This window comes from Hyperoodon ampullatus (assembly GCF_949752795.1).
Source record: "Hyperoodon ampullatus genome assembly, chromosome: 13".
Classification (NCBI taxonomy): Eukaryota; Metazoa; Chordata; class Mammalia; order Artiodactyla; family Ziphiidae; genus Hyperoodon; species Hyperoodon ampullatus.
Window position 1 is genome coordinate 7,228,581 of NC_136926.1, and position 22,447 is coordinate 7,251,027.

The window sequence follows — 22,447 nt, forward strand, 5'->3', positions numbered from 1 at the left end:
GGGAGGGAGTCTGTCCTTACAGAGGCCTGCGGGCCCGAGACATCTCGCTCTGCTCTTTGACCTCACTGTCTGCTGCTCTCTCCCTTTCTCTGCTTCAGTAGAGAGGCTGTTTGCTCAAATATGCCAGATAAGTTCTCATTTTAGGGCTTTTGCTTTGGCTGCTTCCTGTATGTGGAATGTTCTCCCCCGCCCCTTACGGGGGAGCTCCCTCATATACGGCTAACGCGGCCAGCCTTGACCACCCTATTCAAAAAGAGCGCCTGCGCTCCCTTCCACACGCACTGCATATTCCCTTACACTGATTTTTTAAATTTTACTAGAGTGCTTACCACCTTCTGACATGCTGTGTGTACTGCATGATTGACTTACAGTTCACGGCTCACTCTTCACGCCTCCTCCTCCCCAGCTGGTACAGCAAACGCTCAATAAGGATTTGAATGATTGAATTCTTTAGATTGCTTCTATGTACGTCTGTACTGTGCATAAAGGAATTGTCTCTTAAAAAATTATTTTTTAAATTGCACGAATTTATCTTGACTTTTAATAATATGATAGTTCAGTTTAAAATACTTGGATCATTAAGTTAGGACTCATATATGGCAAGGCATTTATGTGAATTTTTTCCCTTCCAAATTCAATTTCCTGTATCCAGATAGCCAGAAACTTCCCATATTTAATTTTCTTTAGGTAAAAATAAGTTATTCTAGAACACATACTTCCCATGTTTAATTTTCTTTAGGTAGAAATAAGTTACTCTAGAAAGCATTTTTGTTCTTTTTCCTCACCCTTATCTATTCTGTGTATGTGTTCACATTAGGACTGACTTACTGGAAACTGGAGGAGGAGGACATGTATCACTCTTTGCCTGAGACTTTAGAGAAGACGTTTGCTCCAGCCTCCTCCACGGATATATCACCAAGCCAGGTAATTTAATAACCCACGATGCACGTGTGTATTTGTTATACAATTGTGTACACTATTTCATTTACAAAGTTTGTATTTTTCAATTTCTGATACACAGAAAAAAGCATGGGCTTTAAATCATATCTGCGTGCTTTCAGATTTGGTCTCTGTCATTCACTGCCTATGTGATCTTAGGAACGTTACTTAAAAATGGAATTAAAAATGCCTGGTTAGTGTTTTGTGAAATTAAATGACATGGTTTTGTGCCCACTATTTTAAATATAGTAGGTACACAAATAAACTTCTTCCCCCGTTCCCAGGCGTGGTTTTGATTTTCTGTTCTGTTACACCCTCCCGCTGATCCGTTTGTATCATAATTATGAGCAATTTAATTTGCTGTTTTGATTTTCTTTGAGCAAGAAATGTAAATATTTTGTTGACTTGAGAGCAAAGAAATAAAAATATCCAGTATGTGTACATCGATGTATATATCTCACTTGTGTTTAGATCAGGAGATGAGAGAATAGGTTGGAGGAAAGGAGAGATACAATTAAAGTAACCAGGAGAGCTGTAAACACGCGTGACAGGCATAGACGGACAAGACAGCGTGGGACCAGTGTAGTTTTGGACATCGGAGTCCCAGGGAGGGCGGGAACCAGCATTCTGTCCTTCAGGAAAGGAGGAAAAAAGAGACAGATAAACACTAGGAAGGAAGGGTGGGGGAAGTGAGATTGAGGGGTCTGGGAGACTCAGTGGGCTTTGCAATCACAGGGCTCACTGTGTGTGTTCCTTGGTCTTCAACATCAGTAAATTAACACTATATTTTGTTGACTCAAAATATAAAGTTGCCATCAATTTTAAGACTTCCTGTTTCATATTCTACCAAGAAAAAAAATTCATCCATCAGACGGATACAATGCTTTCTTATCCCTTAGAATTTATATTTTGTAGACTTAAACATATATTTTTATCCTGTAATTCTCGTACATCCTTATGGATAATATAAGTGAAGTAAATTAGTTGAAACTTCTTTACCTACAGGAGCTTACACTCCACACTCCTCTCTTTTTAAGTCAGTGTTGGTTTCTGTGTTTTCCACATGCCATTTCCCTTGGGCCACCAAGAGCATTGGTGACTTGGCATTTCTTTAAAAAAGGATGAAAGGCCTTGGTGTGCTGAGTTTTTACCTGGCTTAGTTATGTAGGACTGGCCTGCTTTTGACTCTCAGATGGGGAATGTTGCTAAACATGTCTGATTCACTGTCCCTTAAATATTGCTTCTCAGGGGTTCCAGCGTAGCCTCTAGGATTTTCTTCCAAGCTGCTGACACCTATTTGGCCAATTTTGAAAGCTTTTTTATTTGCTTATGAGCAGGCAGTGACAATTATGTCACAGCTGCTACTTGACCAAAGGCATTTGTAAGATGCTGTTAATTACAAGAGACATCCTCACTTCAGAGATGTTAAAATATGACAAGAAGAGAAATCATAAAAGTGGTGAAAAGGAAACTCCCTGGCAGTCCAGTGGTTGGGACTCTGAGCCCTCACTGCCGAGGGCCTGGGTTCAGTCCCTGGTCGGGGAACTAACATCCCACAAGCCACTCGGCACACCAAAAAAAAAAAAAAAAAGAGGTGGTGAAAAATATTACCTTGTATTACAGTGAGCTGTCAATAGAATAGTTGCAACTGTTCACCCAGGGCAGGATTCCTTCCTCAGGCTGTAGCCATAGTCCAAGAGCTGCTGCTTGGCATAGATTTCAGTGCCTGAAAAGGCTTCCAGGTTGTTGGTGTATAAAAAGTAAAATTTCAAAGCAGGATTATAGAAATTGTGGTAAATTTTAAGGGTTTACATTTAACAAATTAATGCCTTTAATGCACACACAAAAAGTATAACTAATTGTCTTTTTCACAAGCTAGTTATAGAGTTTATTGAAAAAAACATTAGTTCCTGGTGCTCCGCAGCCTGTCTATGTAGGGTCTGGAAATGGGACAGTTTAAAAGTTTAAAGCTCTAGGACGAATGTGTTCTTTCAGTGCTTTCAATGTATCTCTCGCTCGATCTGTACTCTCATTTGAGAGAATGTCCACGGTTTAAATTTGAGGCCCAGGGTTCAATGGTACCCCTGTCACGCCCTACAATAAGTCCCACATTGAAATAATTTAAGCCCAGTGTTTTAGTATTTGGAGTTTAGGTTTGTAACACTTCCAGTGTAGCAAAGCCCTGATTTCAGCTGTAGAAGTTAGGATTGTATCTTCTTCTTTTTTTTAAAAAAAAAATATTTATTTATTTATTTGGTTGTGTGGGGTCTGAGTTACGGCATATGGGCTCCTTAGTTGTGGTATGCAAACTCTTAGTTGCGGCATGCATGTGGGATCTAGTTCCTCGACCAGGGATCAAACCTGGGCCCCTTGCATTGGGAGTGAGGAGTCCTATCCACTGTGCCACCAGGGAAGTCCCCATATCTTCTTATTTTACTAATTAAAAAGGGGTCTTATTTTCATTGGGTAACTTCTTTCTTAACACTTCTTGTTGTCTGCCAACTCTTAAACACGAATATAACTACAGAGCTGGGGAACTCCACCTTTCGACACCTGTCCCTTTGGGTCACAGGAAATTAATCTGGCCAGAAGTTTTCTTGCCCTGCTTCCTTCACTCATTATGAAGTCTTTTCTTACCTCAAAACTCGGTTCTTATTTTGAGTAAGGAGATTACCAAGGATTTTATTCTTTGGAAGTGTTCTTAGGCTGCTAAATATCTTAGGTTTAAATTATCCCCTTAATATTTATTGTTAGAGGGTATGAAAATTTTTTCATTCTGAGGGAGCCTCATAATAGGTAATGACTTCCAAACTCTTATTACAAATCTGGCAGTCTGGCATCTCAGTTTATTTTAAATTTTTCAAAAATCTTTTTATGGTACTGATCTTGATATCAGGAAAGTAAACTTTTTTCGTCATTGATTCGTTGATAATATTTAAATAATTTTGTTTCGTATCTTTAAGTCTAATACTAGTAATGAGATGAAGCTACCATCACTGAAGGATATTTATTATAAAAAACAGAGGGAAAACAAGCAGTTACCTGAGAGGAATCTCCCTTCTGCTTCCAACCCAAATCATCCACCGGAGGTAAAGTTGACAGCACTCTGCTGAGTGACAATGAAAGATGATTCATGACTCTTAACTCTCATCTTGAGCTTCCTTTTCCCTAGGAGATCTAAAGCCTACTCACTTGAAAACAAAAACTGAGTACAGAGGGCGAGAGCTTACTGTTGTCTGTCTTTTTTCTAGGTACTGACTCTAGACCCAACATTACACCTGAAGCCAAGTCAGCAGATTTCAGGGATTCAGCCACGTGGCTTTTTGAATGCCCTTGATGACAGAATATCCTTCTCACCGGACTCTGTTCTAGAACCTAGTATGGCTAGTCACTCTGACATAGACTCGTTTTCACAAGCAAGTCATGTTACATCTCAGTTACCTGGATTCCCAAAATATCCTTCAAATACAAAAGTTTCTCCAGTGGACTCTTGGAAAAATCATGCATTCCAAAATGAAAGTAGGACCAGTTCCACGTTTCCTGCAGTATATACTATTGGTAGTAACGACATCTCAGTCAACAGTGTAGATGAAGAAAACACTGGCCTGGTACCTTTTGCCTCAGTCAGTCAGTCCCAGCTTCCAGGTACAGCCAGTGGTGTCCCAGAATGCATTTCACTGACGTCCCTGGAAGATCCTGTGATATTGTCTAAGTATGTATTTCAGTGAATGGCTTGTAATGTCAATAGGTTTTTTATGATGTCTGCTTGAATTATGGGAATTGTTTTTATTGAACTTCAGTAATGTATAAAAAATTAAAAAGATAATATAATGTTTATAAGGTAGACCATCTAAAAAATAATGTCTTTTTTTTTTTTGCTTTATTGTCATCTTGTGTATTAATCTATTATATTTTCTGTGGGTGTATAAAGGAAAAAGGCTGTATTTTTGTGTATGAGAATCATTATGTTCTTGGTTTTTCTTATCAAGATAGTGAGGAGATGCTTTCTAAATGATGTTTTTTCCTCTCACCAACAGGGTTAGGCAGAACCTGAAGGAAAAGCATGCTCGACACATCGCAGATCTTCGAGCTTATTATGAGTCAGAAATAAATAGTTTGAAACAGAAACTGGAGGCAAGAGAAATTCCTGCAGTTGAAGATTGGAAGAAAACCAATCAAATTCTTGTAGACAGGTAAGACTTATAATTTAACTGTAAAGTTAGTGTTTCTCCAACTTGGATATATTATTTTCCCCAAAGTATAACATATTGTGATGTTAAAACACTTTGAAAACGTGTGCTTTAGATTTGAAATTTTTCACAAAGAAACCTGTTTGCCTAAGTAAGTATTTTTAAAGATTTGAGGGAATTCCCTGGCAGTCCAGTGGTTAGGACTCCTTGCTGTCACTGCTTAGGGCCCGGGTTCAATCCCTGGTTGGGGAACTAAAATCCTACAAGCCGTGGGTGCAGCCAAAAAATAAAGATTTGAGCCATCCTCTTACAAAACACTGATAATTGATGAGGACATTTGTTTTTTGTGGGCGAAATACTGAGATAGTTGAGCAGATTTTGTGTATGTAAAGGAATGTCATTTATGGGAGGATTAATGCTCTACCGATTCCCTAATAAGTCTATTATTGATGTCCTGGGGCAGTTCTCAACCTTTCTTCATACCCAGAAATGCATAACTTTAACCCAGACACTCATGAACCTGTGGAAACAGTTATCTCATTCAAAAAAACCATAGACACACAGGGGAGAATGGTCTTATACTAGGGATAGCTTTCCACTTATTTTAGAGAGAGAGAATCATTTACAAAATTTGATGCTTTTACTAGTGTTAATAACAGCGTACTTGAGGGACTTCTCTGGCTGTCCAGTGGTTAATTTAAGACTCCACGCTTCCACTGCAGGTGGCTCGGGTTCGATCCTTGGTCAAGGAACTAAGATCCCACATGCCATGTGGCATGGCCAAAAAAAAAACTAAAAAAGTAACAGCGTACTTGCAACATACTTTACAAATGGTATTAAACAGATTGAAAACTGGTAGAGTCTAGGTGACAACAAAGTCTTCTCTAGGGCAAAAAAGACAAAACCCCTTGAGAAAAGATTAGGAGGGAACTGAAATCTGATCCAGTTAACAGTTTAATTTGGAGAATTCTAGGAAAACTAGCTTTTATTTATTTATCTATTTATCTCTTTGGCTGTGTTGGGTCTTTGTTGCGGTGCGCAGCCTTTTCATTGCAGTGGCTTTTCTTGTTGTGGAGCAAGGGCTCCAGGCACGTGGGCTCAGTAGTTGTGGCTCACGGGCTCTAGAGCGCAGGCTCAGTAGTTGTGGCTCACGGGCTCAGTTGCTCCGCGGCATGTGGGATCTTCCTGGACCAGGGCTATGAACCCATGTCCCCTGCATTGGCAGTTGGATTCTTAACCGCTGCGCCACCAGGGAAGTCGGGAAAACTATCTTTTATACTAGTGTGTGGTTGCTGTGGTAGTTAACATGCTGTCTTAATCCTGATCGTTTCTATAGCTTCCATTTTGCTGTTGGTGGTGGCGATGGGGGTACAATGGCAGAGAAGTAGTTTGAAAAGAGCCAGGAAAAAAGGCCAGTTTTAGGTTTTCTAGGACAAAAAGAAAAGAGTAGATACCAGGCTGGGGGAAGTTTGTTCTTATTTTTGTTTTATTTTGTTTTTTAAGAAGTCACAGATGACCACAGGTACTTCCTGTTAGAAAACAGAAGTCTGAAAGACGCCGACCAGTAGACCTTGTTGGGTCAAAGACGGGGTGCCAAAGAAGGGGAGCTAATTAAAACATCTTCATGTCTAGAAGCTGCTAGAGCACACGGAGCAGTGGGAGAATGTAGGAGGAGCAAATTGGAAGTCAGGGTTTTAAATAAGTGGTCGTGTTATAAGAGTAACAGCAGCAATCTAGGTAGTGGAGTAAATGTATTGATAGCGTGCAAATGAAGAGCAACGCGTCATTTTCTCCTACCAGCACCCCTACAGGGCTTGATTCGGCCTCTACCATATAAAACTGTGTTACAGAGGACAGTAGAAACAAAATGAGAAGTTGCAGTTATTTAGAACTGGAAAAACGATTTACCTAAGACAAAAACCAATATTATGTTGTCAGTATACACAGCAATTTTTTTTCAAATTTCACAATTGCAAATTGGGGAATCCCACTGCTATTGCAGATGGGACCATTAACACTTATATTGTCACACAATTGCAACTTGGGGGATGAGATCTCTGGCATACCGGAATCAGTGAGGTAATTACAACAGAAAAATAACAACACAGCAACACCTGACTATTTAGTGATCTTTGTTTCAAGAACAGTTTCATCAGTGTTTCCTTTCTGCAAGGCATTAATGCGTAGTGGGTAGGAGCATGACTCTGGAGCCAGACTGCCTGGCTTAGAATCCCAGTGTGACTCTGGAGGAACTTAACTTCTCTGTCTCTGTATTCTCATCTGTAAAATGGGAATGATGACAATCCTAACTCAGAGGATTGTGAGGATGAGTGCAAAGTGCTTCACAAAGACTGAGTGTGTAGTCAGTGCTGAATAAATATTAGCTTTTATTCACAACACATCATTGAACACTGATTCAAAATGGTGACCAAATTCTTCCTTGTATTTTCTTATTTTGAGGTTCTATGGTAATTAACTTTACAAAGAAAGTCTTTAATTATAAGAATAACATTCATGCTGATTTGAAATAGTACAGAAGGATTTATTATGAAGTCTTTCTACCCCATCTTCTGTTTTCACATCCTAGACTTAATTTTTTGCATCCCTCCAGAAATTATAATGCATATACATATATATTTCTTCATAGATCAAGTTATTTTATGCAGTTTTCTATATCTTGCATATTTAATTTTTATTTTTTAATGTGATAAAATGACAGAATCTACCATTTTAACTATTTTTAAGTTTACAGTTCACTGGCATTGTCCATTCACATTGCTGTGCTACTGTCACCAGTATCCATTTCTGGAACTTTTTTTTATCTTGCAGGACTGTCGTTCTATACCCATTAAACAATAACTCCCCATTACCCCCTCCCTCCAGCCCCTGGCAACCATCATTCTACTTTGTCTCTATTTGATGCTTCTGGGTACCTTGTATAAATGGAATCACAGTGTTTGTCCTTTTGTGTCTGGTTTATTTCACTCAGCATAATGTCCTTGACGTTCCTCCATGTTGTAGCATGTGTCAGAATTTCTTTCCTTTTTAACATTGAATAATACTTCATTGTACACACCACACCACATACACACACACACACACACACACACACTGCATTTTGTTTATATCCATTCATCCCTTGGTGGACACTTAGGTTGCTTCCATCTTTTGGCTATTGTGAATTTATGCTGCTATGAATGTGAATGTACAAATACCTGCTCATATCTTGCTTTGTTCACCTAATACTTGTTAGGGATCTTTTCATATCATTTTTAATTTTTTCCGGATACTATAATATCAGGTTCATTGGATATATTTTACTAAAATGGCATCCTTAGTCTTGGCTAACATTGGAAAATTTGTTTTACCTAATATATTGTAGAATCAGTTAGATTTTTATAATACTTTTAAGAGGAAGGATCTTGTCTTTGATTGTTTTGTTTCAATATATGGTTTTTAGATGTGGCCAGTTAGATAGTGCTCTGAATGAAGCTACTAGTCGTGTGAGAACACTTGAAAATAAGAATAACTTGCTGGAAATAGAAGTGGTAAGTAAGTACTCTATTTTTTGTTGTTCTAGTGGCTTAATGTTAAAAATATAAGCTTTTTTATTAATTGAACTTTAGAGACGAATGAACAGTTTTATAAAAACATTGGTTATATGTTGCTTGTCTTCTCCTTTAGGATGTTTTATTGTTACGTTTATATTTTGAATGCTGCTGGCTTCATATGATACTATAAACTTTTACCCTCGAAAAACTTTATTTTTTATTTGGGATATAATTTGCATATCATAAAACTCATCCTTCTAGAGTGTATAATTCAGTGGTCTTTAGTATATTCACAAATTTGTGCGACTATCACCACAATTAATTTTAGAGCTTTTTTCTCACTCAGAAAGAAACCCCAAACCTCTTAGCCATCTCCCCCCATTACATGCTCTTCTCAGCCATGAGCAACCACTGCTCTGCTTTCCGTTTCTATGGGTTTACCTATTCTGGGTATTTGATGTCAACGGAATAAAACCATATGTGACCTTGTGTGTCTGGCTGCCTTCACTGAGCATCAGGTTTTCAAGGTTCATCCATAGTGTAGCACGGACCAGGACTTCACTCTTTTTTATAGCGGAATAATATTCTGTAGTATGGATACACCACATTTTGTTTATCCATCCATCAGGTGACGGATGTTTGGGTTATTTTCACTTTTTGGCTATTATGAATGATAGTGCTACGAACATTTATATTTTCAAGATTTTATGTGGATGCATTTTCAGCTTTCTTGGGTGTATAACTAGGAATGCTTAACCTTTCCTCTTAAATAACTTTTCTTTCCCATGCATTACCAAGTTTTATTCTTCTGTGCATAATTTTACAAACAGTGTTTTCTGTAAAATGCCAGTTTTATTCTAGACATTGTTTCTTTGTCTTTGATGGGTTTTTTGTTTGTTGTTTTTTGATGCTGAAACCAGGATAGTTTTGATGTTTTTTGAAGTTATCTTTGTCTCCTTCTAAACCATAAACTTTATGAAGTCAGGGACCTTTCTTGTTGATCTTTTTTTAAAAAAATTTTAATCAATTAATTTATCTATTTTTGGCCATGCTGGGTCTTTCGCTGCCCACGGGCTTTCTCTAGTTGCGGTGAGCAGGGGCTACTCTTCATTGTGGTGTGTGGGCTTCTCATTGAGGTGAAACACGGGTTCTAGGCGCATGGGCTTCAGTAGTTGTGGCACACGGGGTCAGTAGTTGTGGCTCTAGAGCGCAGGCTCAGTAGTTGTGGCACAGGGGCTTAGTTGCTCCGTGGCATGTGGGATCTTCCCGGACCAGGGCTTGAACCCGTGTCCCCTGCAGTGGCAGGTGATTCTTAACCACTGCTCCACCAGGGAAGTCCTCTTGTTAATCTTACATTTCTAGCACCCTAGTGCCTGCCATCTAGTGGATTTGCAATTAATGATTGTTGAATGAATATTAACATATCAGATGTTTTGAATTTTCTCTTTTATTTTCATTGTAAGTGAGAGAATAGGGTAAGAAATGCTTTTTTTCCCCTCTAAATATCAGTGTGGGGCAACAAATTCCAGCTATGCTTTTGGAATCATTTCCCTAATAGCCATGGTTATTTTTTCCTCATTAAAGTCATCTACAGGTGAGTCCTGGAATCAGAATGCCTCAGACAGTGGTTTTCTGTGTATTATTCTATAGGGTAATCCTTTCTAGTCTCCATCCCGGGATATAACAGAATATCAAATTTGTTCATTTCCATTTATGTGTTTTGTTTTATTACTTTTCTTTTATATTTAATGTCCACAGATTATTAGCTGCTATTGAGACATCTATTTTTTTTATTATTATTAAAAACAGTGTATTATCCTTGTCTTTGTTTTGTAGAGTGATCTTAGAGAACGCTTCAGTGCAGCCAGCAGTGCCTCCAAAATTTTGCAGGAACGAATTGAGGAAATGAGAACGAGTAATAAAGAAAAAGACAATACCATCATTCGACTGAAATCTAGACTTCAGGATTTAGAAGAGGCATTTGAGAATGCTTACAAACTCTCAGATGATAAAGAAGCAAGACTAAAACAAGAAAATAAAATGTTTCAAGATGTAAGTGACAAGTAACTCAGTGACATGGTTGGCTAAAAGTAATTTCAGATATTGTAGTGTTACAAGCTATTATGATTTTTTCCACATTTATTTTCATTTTACGTAACTTTGCTGTAGCTGCAAATATACGTGTACTTTTCTGATCGAGTTAGTTGGGTCTTACCTTAAAGCAGGAAGTCAGGGCTTTCAGAACTATGGTGTCACTCCCACGCCTTTCTGTCTCTAGCAGGGCAGCCTTTGAGCTATCTTAAATCAACATCTGTGTGTCTGGCAGGTACAACGGACCAGATTTAGAACAGGCTTGATAAAATTTTTCATTTTGATTTAATTTCACTTAAAATTTAGATTTGTATAACATTGAAACTGGATTAGGTTTTAGGTTTTGTTTTTTAAAAGTAAAATCTGAAAGTATTTCGGCTGTTGATATTTTCTTCCTGATAGCTTTAGATTTGATTCTTGCTGCTTTGTTTTTTAAAATTTATTTTCATGAAGGTAATACATGTAAATGGTTTAAATGGTCAAATATCAAATGAGAAACAGCAATCTTCTTCACCTCTCCCTATCTTGGAGTCCTCTACCCTAGAAGCCATTATTTTCAGCTCTTTTGGCCATTCCTTCTAAAGTTTTGCTCCATGTTTCTAAGTAACAAACTTACATTGCTCTTTTTTTATCCCCATCAGTTTCAGACATTATATATAGACTACCCTCTGTGCAAGGTCACAGTGTAGCTTTCTTATACCATTTGCTCCCCAAACAAACACTCCCCCTCTCTTTCCACTGTGCTTGATGTATTAAATTGATTCTGAGAAGCTTATTCTTTTTTTTTTTTGCGGTACGCGGGCCTCTCACTGTCGTGGCCTCTCCCGTTGTGGAGCACAGGCTCCGGATGCGCAGGCTCAGCGGCCATGGCTCATGGGCCCAGCCGCTCCGTGGCATGTAGGATCTTCCCAGACCAGGGCACGAACCCGTGTCCCCTGTATCGGCAGGCGGACTCTCAACCACTGTGCCACCAGGGAAGCCCGAAGCTTATTCTTTTACATTTGAACAACTCAGAAATTGGAATGCATCTTTATAGTGTCATATTTTAATTGGCAGCACTTTTTCCTCTTAGTATTTTAGTAAATAATATTAAATAGCATGATTTCTAGTTAGTGGTGTCTTAGACTTTAAATATGATATATTATCATTTATAAATGAATCAGAATTCAGTGTTTCTTATGTCTGTGCAGATATTTTTCAAAGCTAAGCTGCAGTGTTCAGTGATTGCATTTCCTTTCTCTTACAACTTTTATTTTTCCTAGACTTAATAATTGCCTTGTCTCTTTATCTGCTTGCTTAGTTTTTTTACATGCATAGAACTTCCTTTCCTCTAGCCTCCCCAGTATCCTTGCTTCAGTCTGAACTGATTGCCCTCGAGGTCTGATACACAGATTTCTAGGACTTGCCTTTGTCATCATCCTGGGAATTGTCTTCGCTTCTTTTCTGTATTGAATCTGTCCTTTTGTGTGGATTCTATATCTTCTTTCTTGGTTTAACTCTGTTTTGCTAGAGTACATCTCCTGAGAAAAAGAAGGCATAAGAGACAAATTTTGAGGCCTTCCATATCTGAAAACTTTTATAGTTGCAGTCACACTTTACTTTTTAAAAAATATTTTTTAGAACAGTTAGAATTACAGAAAAATTGAGGAGATAGTGGAGTGTTCCCATGTGCCCCACACCATTTCCCCTGTTATTAACATCTTGCATTAGTACGATACCTTGGCCACAATTAATGAGCCATTTTTTTTTAAATGTTTGTTTATTTTGGCTGCTCCGGGTCTTAGTTGCCACATGCAGCCTTCTAAGTTGAGGCGTGCGGACTCTTGGTTACAGCATGCATGTGGGATCTAGTTCCCCGACCAGGGATCTAACCCAGGCCCCCTGCATTGAGAGCGGGGAGTCTTATCCACTGGACCACCAGGGAAGTCCCAATGAGCCAATATTGATACATTATTATTAAGTAAACACCACAGTTTATTCAGATTTCCTTGCTTTTTTCCTAATGTTCTTTTTCTGCTCCAGGACTCCCTCTAGGAGACCAGATTACATGTAGTCTTCATGGCTTCCTAGGCTCCTCTTGGCTGTGACAGTTTCTCAGACTTTTCCTGTTTTTCATGATCTTGACAGTTTTGAGGAGAACTGGGCAGGTATTTTGCAGTATGTCCCTTGGGATTTGTCTAATATTTTTCTCATGATTAGACTAAGGTTATTAGGAGGAAAATCACAGAGGTAAAGTACCATTTTGGGCATATCATACCAGCAAGCCCTATGTTTTTTATTCCTTTATAGTCATTTTAGTAAAGTTTCAGGAGGGAGTGCATATGAACACTCCATTCGGTGTGCCATATTTGATTAGAACTCTACATGGTTCGGTTATTACTGTTCTCATTCATACACATTAATAGTGTAATTTTAGTGTATGTGAGTACATGAGCTCCTGGTTTTTAAAACTTGTACTTCTTAACATCAGACCTACAGAAACTTGCAAAAATTGGTGAATAATTTTCATATACCCTTCACCTAGATTCTGAAAGTTAACATTTTATAATATGTGCTTTATCATTCGGTCCACATATAGTTTAAAGATTTAAAAAAAAAAATTTTTTTTCCAAACTTTTTTAGAGTAAGTTAGAGATATAATGCATCTTTATCTCTAAATACTTCAACGTCTATTTCTTAAAAACAAGGGCAGTCTTTTATATAACCATAGCAAAATTAGGAAATTAACATTAATATAGTAATCTAATTTATACATGCCATTCAATTTTTTGCAAATTATACCACAAGTATTCCTTATACCAAAAGAAACTTTTTTTCCCTTGTTCGGGATCCGATCCAGGACTACATGTTGCATTGAGTTGTCACATCTCTTTTATCTCCTTTAACCTAGAGCAGATCCTCAGTTTTTCTGTCTTTTATAACCTTAAAACTCTTTGAAGATCATAGACTAATTATTTTATGGAACTACGCCTTCTAACATGGTAGCCTGTAGCCACATGTGACTATTTAACTTTACACTGATTACAATTAAGTAAAATAAACAGTTCAGTTCCCCAGTTGCACTGTCCACATTTCAAGTGCTCAGCGGTCACACGTAGGTAGTGGCTGTGGTGTCGGGCAGCGTGGGGGGACTGCATCCGTCATCGCAGAGAGTTCGTTGGCCAGCACATTGTGGAATGGTCCTTAGTTTGGGTGTGTGTTTCTTCACAGTTAGATTGGGTTGTCGTGATGCACAGGAGCCCCTCTTAGCACTTCCTGTTAGGAGGCACGTGTGAACTGTGTGGGTGTCAACTCCAGCCACTTGGTGAAGGTGGGGTTTGCTGTGGGTCTCCACTGTGAAGTTATACCCTGCTTCTCCCCCACTGCAGTTAACATGTAACTTATGAGAGAGTAATTTAAGGCTCTGTAAATCATGTTTTTCTCATCAAACTTTTACCCACTAGCTGTAGCATGCCCTGATGTGTCTTGCCTGAAACCACTAATTACTGTGGCGGCTGCCAAATGGTGTTTTTTCTATCTCTATGATTCCCTCTACATTTTACTGCAGGGAGTAGTCCTCCTTTTTTATTTCTGCTTATCAGCGTGGACTCATGGATTCTTATTTTATTCAGTGAGGTAGTCTTTTTTACTCTGTTTATTATTTTGATGCTTTGGCCTGAGGGGTACGTGTGAAGCTGGCTTCTGTGGCCTTCTGACAGGTTCCCGTCATTCTAGACTTCCTGCCACAGCCAGATGTTCCAGGCCCATCTTGTACTTTTCTAGCCCCGGCCCTAAGTCAGTCATTTTTCCCCAGAGCCCTGGTTCCTTTAAGTGGAAGATGGTATTTAGAAACTTAAGATCTAGGTATGTTCATTGCTTCTGGGATGTCATTGTTTTTAATTAAAAACCGATCGTTTGAGTAGCAGTGAAGCGCAAAGGATAGGTAGAATGTTGTTTTCAGCTGAAATTGCGTGACTATTTCCAGGGATAGCACTGACTTTTTCCACATTAATCATGTCAAATATTTTAAGCACACAGAAAGGTATAGAGTAATGCATTAAATCCCCATATACTGGCCAACCGTAGATACTGTTGAAAGACCCTCTTCTATTCCTCTCTCTCCCACCCTAGAGGCGCCTGCTGTGCTAAATGTGCTCTTGGTTATCCCCACTCTGTTCTTTTTACTTCTACTGTATATGCACGTTGTTTTAAACAATATATAGTAATGTTTCGTATGTTCGTAAACCATATGTGAATTGTATTGCACTGTATCCTTCTAGCACCTGTTTTTCTCTCAACATTGTTTCTAAGATTGGCCGTGTTGATACATGTAGTTTTTATTCTTTTTTATTTAAACATTTGTATGTGAAATATTTCTGGTATATACAAAGGTATAAAGAATAATATAACAAATACATGTAGACTGACCCACCACCCACCTTAGGAATTAAAATACTGTAGATGCCGTTGAGGCCCTCCATGTACCTTTTCTGATCACCTCTGCCTTCTTAGAAGTAATCGGTCTGAATGGTGTGAATGTCATTCCCATGTCTGTCTTTGTATCATCATGTTTGTATGGTTGCTTAGTCAGTGTTGTTTGTTTGGCATATCTTAAAACTATAAATGCTATCATACTGTATTTACTGTTCTGAAACTGTTTTTCCTTTGTAAGCCTTATCCAAGCTGATACATACAGCACTAATTCACTTGTTTTCATCCCTGTGTAGTATTCCATTGTGTGAATATTCCACAATTTATTTATCCATTTTCCTGCTTCCAGTTTCTTTTTGTTGCTGTTATGAGCCACACTACCATGACCATTCCTATATATACCTCCTGTGCCAATGTGTGCAAGTACCTCTGGGGTATTGTTGCAGTTACCAGAGCTGCAAAACAAATGACCTCCAAACTGGACATATTCTCCTCATGGGCTCGGTGGTCTAGGAACTTGGACTGGGCTTAACAGGGGCAGCTTATCTTGGCCCAGCATTATCTGGGACCTTAGCTGGAAACTCAGAAGCTGGGGCCTTTGATGATGGCTGTTGACTAAGACTGCAGTTCTTTCCATGTTTCCTCCCATGTGGCCTCATTTGGGCTTCTTTGCAGCATAATGGCTGAGTACCAAGGACAGGCGTCCTGAAAGAGCTTCCTGACAGCCACAGTGCCTTTCATGACTAGCCTTCTGGAAGCTTTCTAGCATCTTCTTTTTATCCCTGGTATTCTGATAGTCCATAACAGTGTTTGGGGCATAGATTCTTCCAATCTGGAAATTAATGTCTTTTAGTTCTACAAAACTTGCTGATATTATTTCTCTATTAATTTCCTGCCTCTCTCTCTTCTCTTTCTCTGGAACTTTTATGAGTAGATGTTGTATTGCATGGGTTGATTCTCTAAGACTTATTTATGTTTTAGTGTTCATCAAGACCTCTTTGTCCTTTATCTTCCAGTCTTAGTATTAATTATGTCTTTTCTCATTTTTACTAAGAGCTCTTTATTCTCTGATTGCTAGTTTTTCAAAGCTTTCTGTTCTTGTTTTGTGACTATAACATTGTTATTTCTCTGAGGATATTAATAATAGCTTTCTTTTTAAAAAAAGATTTATTATTTATTTTTGGCTGCATTGGGTCTTAGTTGCGGCACACAGGATCTCTGAGGCATGTGGGATCATTTGTTGTGGTGCATGGGCTTCTCTCTAGTTGTGGTGTGTGGGTTTTCTCTTCTCTAGTTGTGGCGCGTTGGGTTCCAGAGCACATGGGCTCTGTAGTTTGAGGCATGTGGGCTCTAGTTGAGGCACATGAGCTCAGTAGTTGTGGCACGTGGGCTTAGTTGCCCCGTGGCATGTGGGACCTTAGTTCCCTGACCAGGGATCGAACCCACATCCCCTGCATTGTAAGGCGGATTCTTTACCACTGGACCACCAAGGAGGTCCCAATAATAGCTTTCTTTTGATACTTTCCTTTAGATTTGGTTCATTATTTCTTCTAAGTTAACCTTTCATTTTGATTTGAAGTCTGTTTCATATGGAATTTTTTTTTTCAAATGTTGGTTCTTTGGTAGGTTCACATTTAAGAGGGAGGCAGTAAAAAGCTATTTGGAGACTCTGTGTGCACAGATGGGACTTACTTCCTGGTACCTTCACTTAAAAGCAGTTGTAAGTGATGCACCAGGCATTTGGTTAGGGAACCTCCAGGTGTGAATGTGTCTTTTTTTCTGGGGTTGTTCAGTTTTCCCAAAGGAAAGTCTTCCGGTTTCTTGTCTGGAACCTATCAGCCAGGCTCTGGTGGCAGTGAGGGAGGGGAGAGTCAAGTGGGTTTTTTTTTTTTTTTTTTTTTGAAGACTTTTCCTTAGTCATTTTCTCTTTGTCTCTTTGCCTCCTCCTCACACCCTGCTATCATACTTGTGTTTCCAAAGTTGCATTTTTCTCTCACAGTCGTGTCTTCTGTGCCCTATTGCCTGGCTGAACAGTCCACTGCTGTATGGGACGGGAAGAGGCCCTGGGCTCTAACCCAGGACTTTGAACCAGTTTCCTGTGGTCAGCCCTGTGCTTCAGCCCTGCCCACCACTGAACCTGGGGTTCAAGCTGTGAGCCTCTCAGGGTTATGAAGAGATCAGCCTACTTGCCATCAGCATCCTGTATTCAGACTCTGGAAGTTGTGGCCTTGTTGCATCTTCATTGAAATCTCTCACTCGTTGCTGTTACCTCTTTTGTTTTCTCTTTAAATGCTTCATTGTTAATTTAGTGGGATCTCTGGATAAAAAGAATATCCTGTGATGAATCTCTCTTCTTTCACCAGAAGTCTCACTTATGTATTTTTGAATAAATTACCTAATTATATTAGACTTTGGGGATTGTTCCTTTACTCTGTGGAACTAACTTAACAAAAGGTAGTGTGCAACAATTCCAAAGAGAACAATGCAAATACATTTTAATCTTTTCAAATACTGCTTACTTAAAGGGCACTGACTGAAATAAATTATTTGTTTTACTTTCTATTTTGAAATAAATTCAAATCTACAGAAAACTTGCAAGAACTGTCATACTCCTATATCCTAGGATCACCAGTTAACATTTTGCCATATTTGCTTTATCATGTCACATATATATATATTTTCACACACATACATATATATATATGTTTTTTTTTTTTTTTTTCCCCTTGAACCATTTGAGAGTAAGTTGTAGACATAGAGCCCCGGTACCTGTATACTTTTGGTATGTGTTTCCTAAGAAATACATCCATAGTCACAGAAAAATTATCCAAATAAAGAAATCTAATACTGATGCAGTCCATATCCAGATTGTTCCTTTATGTCACCTTTTTCCTCAGTCCAGGATCCATTCACTTATCTCTTTAGTTGCCTTTAATCTGAAACAATGTGTTAACGTTTTTCTTTCATGACACTGGCATCTTTGAAGAGTAAGGGCAGTTATTTTACAGGCTGTCCCTCCGTTGATATTATAATATTTAATTTTGTGGTGCAATTCTTTGTTTTTCCTTGTAGCTTTTAGGAGAGTATGAGTCCCTTGGAAAAGAACACGAAAGAGTAAAGGTAACAGTTGATCATTCATGTTCTGAACTTCCTGTCGGGGCAAAAGCATTAGTTTGGAAGTCGAGAGATCTGACCCTTCCTCCCTTTCTCTTCCCCTCCTCTCTCCCCATCTGGCTATTTGAACTAGACCGCTCACTTATCCTCTTGTGTCACTTTCCTTATTTTCAAATATCTGCCCATTTAACTCACAAATTTGTTGAATTTGTTAATTTAACAAATATTTATTGAATGGCTGTTGCATTTGAGATGGGATGAAATTTTTAGAAGAGGATAAAATGCCATACAAATGCAAATAATTATTTAATGCTGTTTAAATATAAGGTTTCGTTTTTCAAAACATTAGCTTTTTGTGGGGTTGAGTTAATTATGTTAAATTCTTAATTAAAACTCTGTTTGGGATCTACATATTTGAATTCATTGAAACCCCACAATAAGTAAATGGGGTCCAAGTAGTTAAGTTGCATAAAATGCAGGGTTGTGATTCTTCAAGGTTAGTGAAAAGGCCTGCATAGCTAGGTAGCCAAGATGTCTGGGGTTTCAGGGGCCAGTTGTTATATCTGAAATCTCATCATTGCAGGTATTCGCTTTGCCATTTACTGAGGTTTCAGTCAAGTTTGTGTTTAAAATATGTCCATTTTAACACTGTTTCTAATCAAGCAAAGCATAATAGGCTTTGCTTATGAAACAGGGGGCTTCCACACAGCTATTTGTATAAACCAGTATTTTGCTCTTTGTTTTTTCCCTTGAATTATGTGTATTGGCTCTGTGGCTGATGCCATACTTGCTGAGTATCTGCATAATTTTATTTGTAGCTCTCTGGTGTAGTCTCAGATTAGTTTTATATTATGCATTTTAAAAGAAAAGGAATACATCTGAATATTTACCTTCAGTTATCTGAATTTTTCCTTTATTTTCATAGGATACATTAAATAAAACTGAGAACAAATTGCTTGATGCACATACTCAGATTTCTGATTTGAAAAGGTAAAATATATTGTCTTACTAATAAGCAAATACCTCTAACTGTTCTTTCCGGCCTTAAATATGTGTCTATATTAAAAGTGATGAAAAAAGCTTTTCTTGGGATTTTTAAGCACATTGAGATTAGATTTTAATCCTCATCTTCCCTTCCCCTGGAAAGACATTTGATTTTAGCCAAAGATTTTAAAATGATTGGAATATACTGGTGGCTGTGCCTGAAAGGTGTGCACGTCCCCAAACTTTATGTATTTACTTAGCATAGGTAAAACCTAAGTGATATTAAATCATTGAAAAGAATTTTAAGAAGTAGTCTAATTCACTGAATTATCTTTGTGCTCCAAAAAGAAAATAGCATTCACACCAATTTTGTGGTTATCTACTTTCTTAAAGACCTGGTTTGAGGACTGTATTCATGATCTGATTTGCTTACTTAGGGAAGGAACAGTCATTAAGTGGTCCCTATGGCAAATGATTAGATATTTCTAATTGGCTTTAGCATATTATTTTTGTAGTTTTATTTGGAGATAAGTGATGTCCCTGATTTAGAGATTTTATTGCACTCTTAAGGACTTCTCATAGGGAAGAACAGGAACACTGTCTAGCTTTCTTGTCTGCTCAAGTCTTTTCTGTGAAGCATTCAATTCTAGGGATCGTTTGTTATCAGTTTGGTATAAGCATTAGCCCTGTTAGAGCTTTCTCCCTCAAATCTTCCTTGCAACAGAGTAGGTAAGAATTTAAGTTTAAAAGATGAGATGGAGACATATTCAAAGTTTTAAAAGATAGAAAGAATGCCAAGATATCCGCAAAACAATTAACTGGCCAGAGTGCTTATTTTCTCTTGGTAAGCTTGAAGATAAGCTTTTATTCTGAACACGGCACAAATTAGATGAGCTGCCTGCAGGTTGAGAGTTGGTCAGAACAGGAAGTTCTTTTTAATAGCTCTGCTTTGGATGGTAAGCCTGCTTCCTCTTTTGTGAGAGCCTTACCCGTGTATATTTCATATGAATACATACGTATTAGAATTAAACATGTTAGAACTGCAATTTATTTGATTGCTGAATTTATTTTATTTTTATTTAATTTATACTGTGTGTTTTTATCTGTAGTAAAATTTCTAAATTTCTTTTTACTTTCTGTATTAAATGTATTTGTTGTTCCCTTTTCCTTCAGTTGTAGCATACGAAATGCTCCTTTGTAGAGTTTTTTCTATTTGCCTTCCTATTTATTCTCCCTGATTTTTTTCAGCTTTTTAAAGTGTAATGTGGCTTTTTACTATGAAGAAGGTTTATGCATGTGCAGCTCTTTTGTCACCCCTTTCCTAGAAGTATCTGTTAAATAAGTAAATAAGTAATTTGTAGTTGAGCTGTATTTTAAGTTTGTTGAAATGTACTTAATTTATCTTATTGCTTTTGAATTAGAACAATTTCAAAACTTGAAGCTCAGGTCAAGCAAGTAGAGCATGAAAATATGTTAAGTCTTCGTCATAATTCTAAAACTCCTATGAGACCCTCACGTGCCAAGTAAGTTACTTCGTTTAATCTCTCTGTAAAGCTAGTAATAGGTGCACCCTGTAATTGAATTGAGACACTCATCTGTCTAAATCGTGAGGAAGACACAGTTAACTGTCATCACAGAACTTGATGCGTAAAAACATCTAACTGTTAGATATTGTGAAAGCTCATATGCAGAGGCATTTGCCGAAAGGTAATGTAGAATCAGATTGGGAGTGAGGAGAATTGGGATGTTTTATGGTTTTTGACTCTGCCCAGCTGTGTGACCTTAGGCATCTCACTTAATTTTTTGGAGCTCAGTTTTATCATCTGTAAAAACAAGGACATTGGGTTAGAACATCTCAAAAGGTCTTTTAGCCCTAAACTTCCAGAAATTTTATTCCCGTGTTAGAGGAAAGAATTATGAAGATGGATCTGCATTAGGTTGTGTGGATTTTACTTTTTAGTTTTTCCAAATTAGCTTTGTTATAATCTAAGAGCATTATCTTGATGATTCATTTACACAGTAAGTTTTTTTCATATTAGAATTGTTTTTATTGTGATTTTGATGTAAATAAAGAGTATTAAATGAGTAGGTCATAACTTCCTAATATTGATGTTTTATCAGAAAAAGATTAACTTGCAAATGTTAACCTAAGTTGTAATTGTCAAATGAGAAACTTTTTCTAGATCTTTACTAATTAATATTAGTAGGACATAATGAATTATTGAAAGATAAGGTAATGTAAATAACTGAAATTGGACATTTGAGATTGAACAAAAAGGAGGGCTGAAGTTGGAGTCAGGGAAGGGCCTTTCTGTGGAGGGACACGTTAGTGGACAGGGAAGACGTGCAGAGTCGTTCAGGTGGGAGGTGTGGAGGGAGGGGTGTTCCAGGCAGAGGCAGTGCTCTTGCTGAGTCCTGAGGTAGGAAAGAGCTTAGTCTTATGTTTGAAGAACCCAGAGGAGGCTCGTGTGGCCTGACTGTTCCCAGCAAGGGATAAAGGAGCCCCAGATAAAATCACAGACCCATCATACATAGCTTTCTAAGCCAGGGTCAAGGGTTTGGATTTTACTCTAAGTCCATTGGGACACCTTTGACGGTTTTTTTTTTTTTTTTTTTGCGCGGTACGCGGGCCTCTCACTGCTGTGTCCTCTCCCGTTGCGGAGCACAGGCTCCGGACGCACAGGCTCAGCGGCCATGGCTCACGGGCCCAGCCGCTCCGCGGCATGTGGGATCTTCCCGGTCCGGGGCACGAACCCGTGTCCCCTGCGTCGGCCGGCGGACTCCCAACCACTGTGCCACCCGGGAAGCCCGGGTTTTATATAGTAAAATTGTGTCACCTGATTTCTATTTTTTTTTTTTTTTTTTTTTTTTTTTTTTTTTTTTTTTTTTTTTTGCGGTATGTGGGCCTCTCACTGTTGTGGCCTCTCCCGTTGCGGAGCACAGGCTCCGGACACGCAGGCTCAATGGCCATGGCTCATGGGCCAAGCCGCTCCGCGGCATGTGGGATCCTCCCAGACCGGGGCACGAACCCGTGTCCCCTGCATCGGCAGGCGGACTCTCAACCACTGCGCCACCAGGGAAGCCCCCTGATTTCTATTTTTTAAATGCACCTGCCATGAGGAGGGGAAAAGAGTAGAAGCAGAGAGACTAATTAGGCTGTTGCAGGGC

At 38.5% G+C, this 22,447-nt stretch overlaps 1 protein-coding gene across 1 annotated transcript in view; it reads left to right on the forward strand.

The window, feature by feature from the left end:
• MPHOSPH9 (M-phase phosphoprotein 9) overlaps window positions 1–22,447 on the forward strand; it is a gene marked incomplete at its 5' end in the record, with an annotated part of 50,027 nt that overhangs the window by 14,011 nt on the left and 13,569 nt on the right. The window contains 9 exons of the mRNA XM_079717272.1: window positions 818–924; window positions 3,903–4,028; window positions 4,191–4,651; window positions 4,977–5,132; window positions 8,590–8,677; window positions 10,517–10,732; window positions 18,254–18,301; window positions 19,221–19,285; window positions 20,701–20,802. Of these exons, the coding sequence (XP_079573398.1) occupies window positions 818–924; window positions 3,903–4,028; window positions 4,191–4,651; window positions 4,977–5,132; window positions 8,590–8,677; window positions 10,517–10,732; window positions 18,254–18,301; window positions 19,221–19,285; window positions 20,701–20,802 (1,369 nt within the window). The remainder of the gene's footprint in view (window positions 1–817; window positions 925–3,902; window positions 4,029–4,190; window positions 4,652–4,976; window positions 5,133–8,589; window positions 8,678–10,516; window positions 10,733–18,253; window positions 18,302–19,220; window positions 19,286–20,700; window positions 20,803–22,447) is intronic.